General features: G+C 37.1%; 1 pseudogene across 1 annotated transcript in view; it reads right to left on the bottom strand.

Annotated features, from left to right (window-relative positions):
- Positions 1-203: 203 nt before the first annotated feature.
- The window catches only part of TEOVI_000478800:pseudogene, a 519-nt pseudogene continuing 283 nt past the window's right edge, over positions 204-439 (bottom strand). Inside the window, 3 exon segments of the mRNA in view lie at positions 204-227; positions 229-393; positions 395-439. The exon segment at positions 395-439 is cut by the window's right edge and continues 15 nt beyond it. Of these exon segments, the coding sequence occupies positions 204-227; positions 229-393; positions 395-439 (234 nt within the window).

Below are 439 nucleotides of genomic sequence, written 5' to 3'. Positions count from 1 at the left end.
ATAGGCTGTCCGGGAAAATGAATGAATGGAGCCCCTCCAATCACCCCACTACTGAGGAATAGTAAAAAATCTCTCCCTATAATCCAATCCAATTATTCCTCTCTTCAAAACAAATCTCTCTCCAACAGCTTCTTCTTGAACTTCAATTCAAATTAGCATCTATTTGTAAATACTTTCATCTGGCCACCATTTCTCACTTCCTTTCAATAACTCTCCAAGAGCATATTCAAACCTTTTAAATGCCCATACTCTGGCTATCAAACCACCACCACCAAGATAAGGTTTTACACTATGAGGAGATTTCAGTAAACGCGGTAACTTCTTATCCTCTTCTTTTCTGTAAACAACATTTAAAATCCAATAGTATCTTTGCACATGCTCTTTGTGATCTGAATTCATAATCAAATCAAACTAAGGCGCATAACACTATGCTGTCGTT

Source organism: Trypanosoma equiperdum, assembly GCF_001457755.1.
Source record: "Trypanosoma equiperdum strain OVI genome assembly, contig: ctg_969, whole genome shotgun sequence".
Taxonomy (NCBI): domain Eukaryota; phylum Euglenozoa; class Kinetoplastea; order Trypanosomatida; family Trypanosomatidae; genus Trypanosoma; species Trypanosoma equiperdum.
The sequence above is the reverse complement of the archived record's forward strand: the minus strand, read 5'-3'. Positions and strand labels throughout refer to the sequence as shown.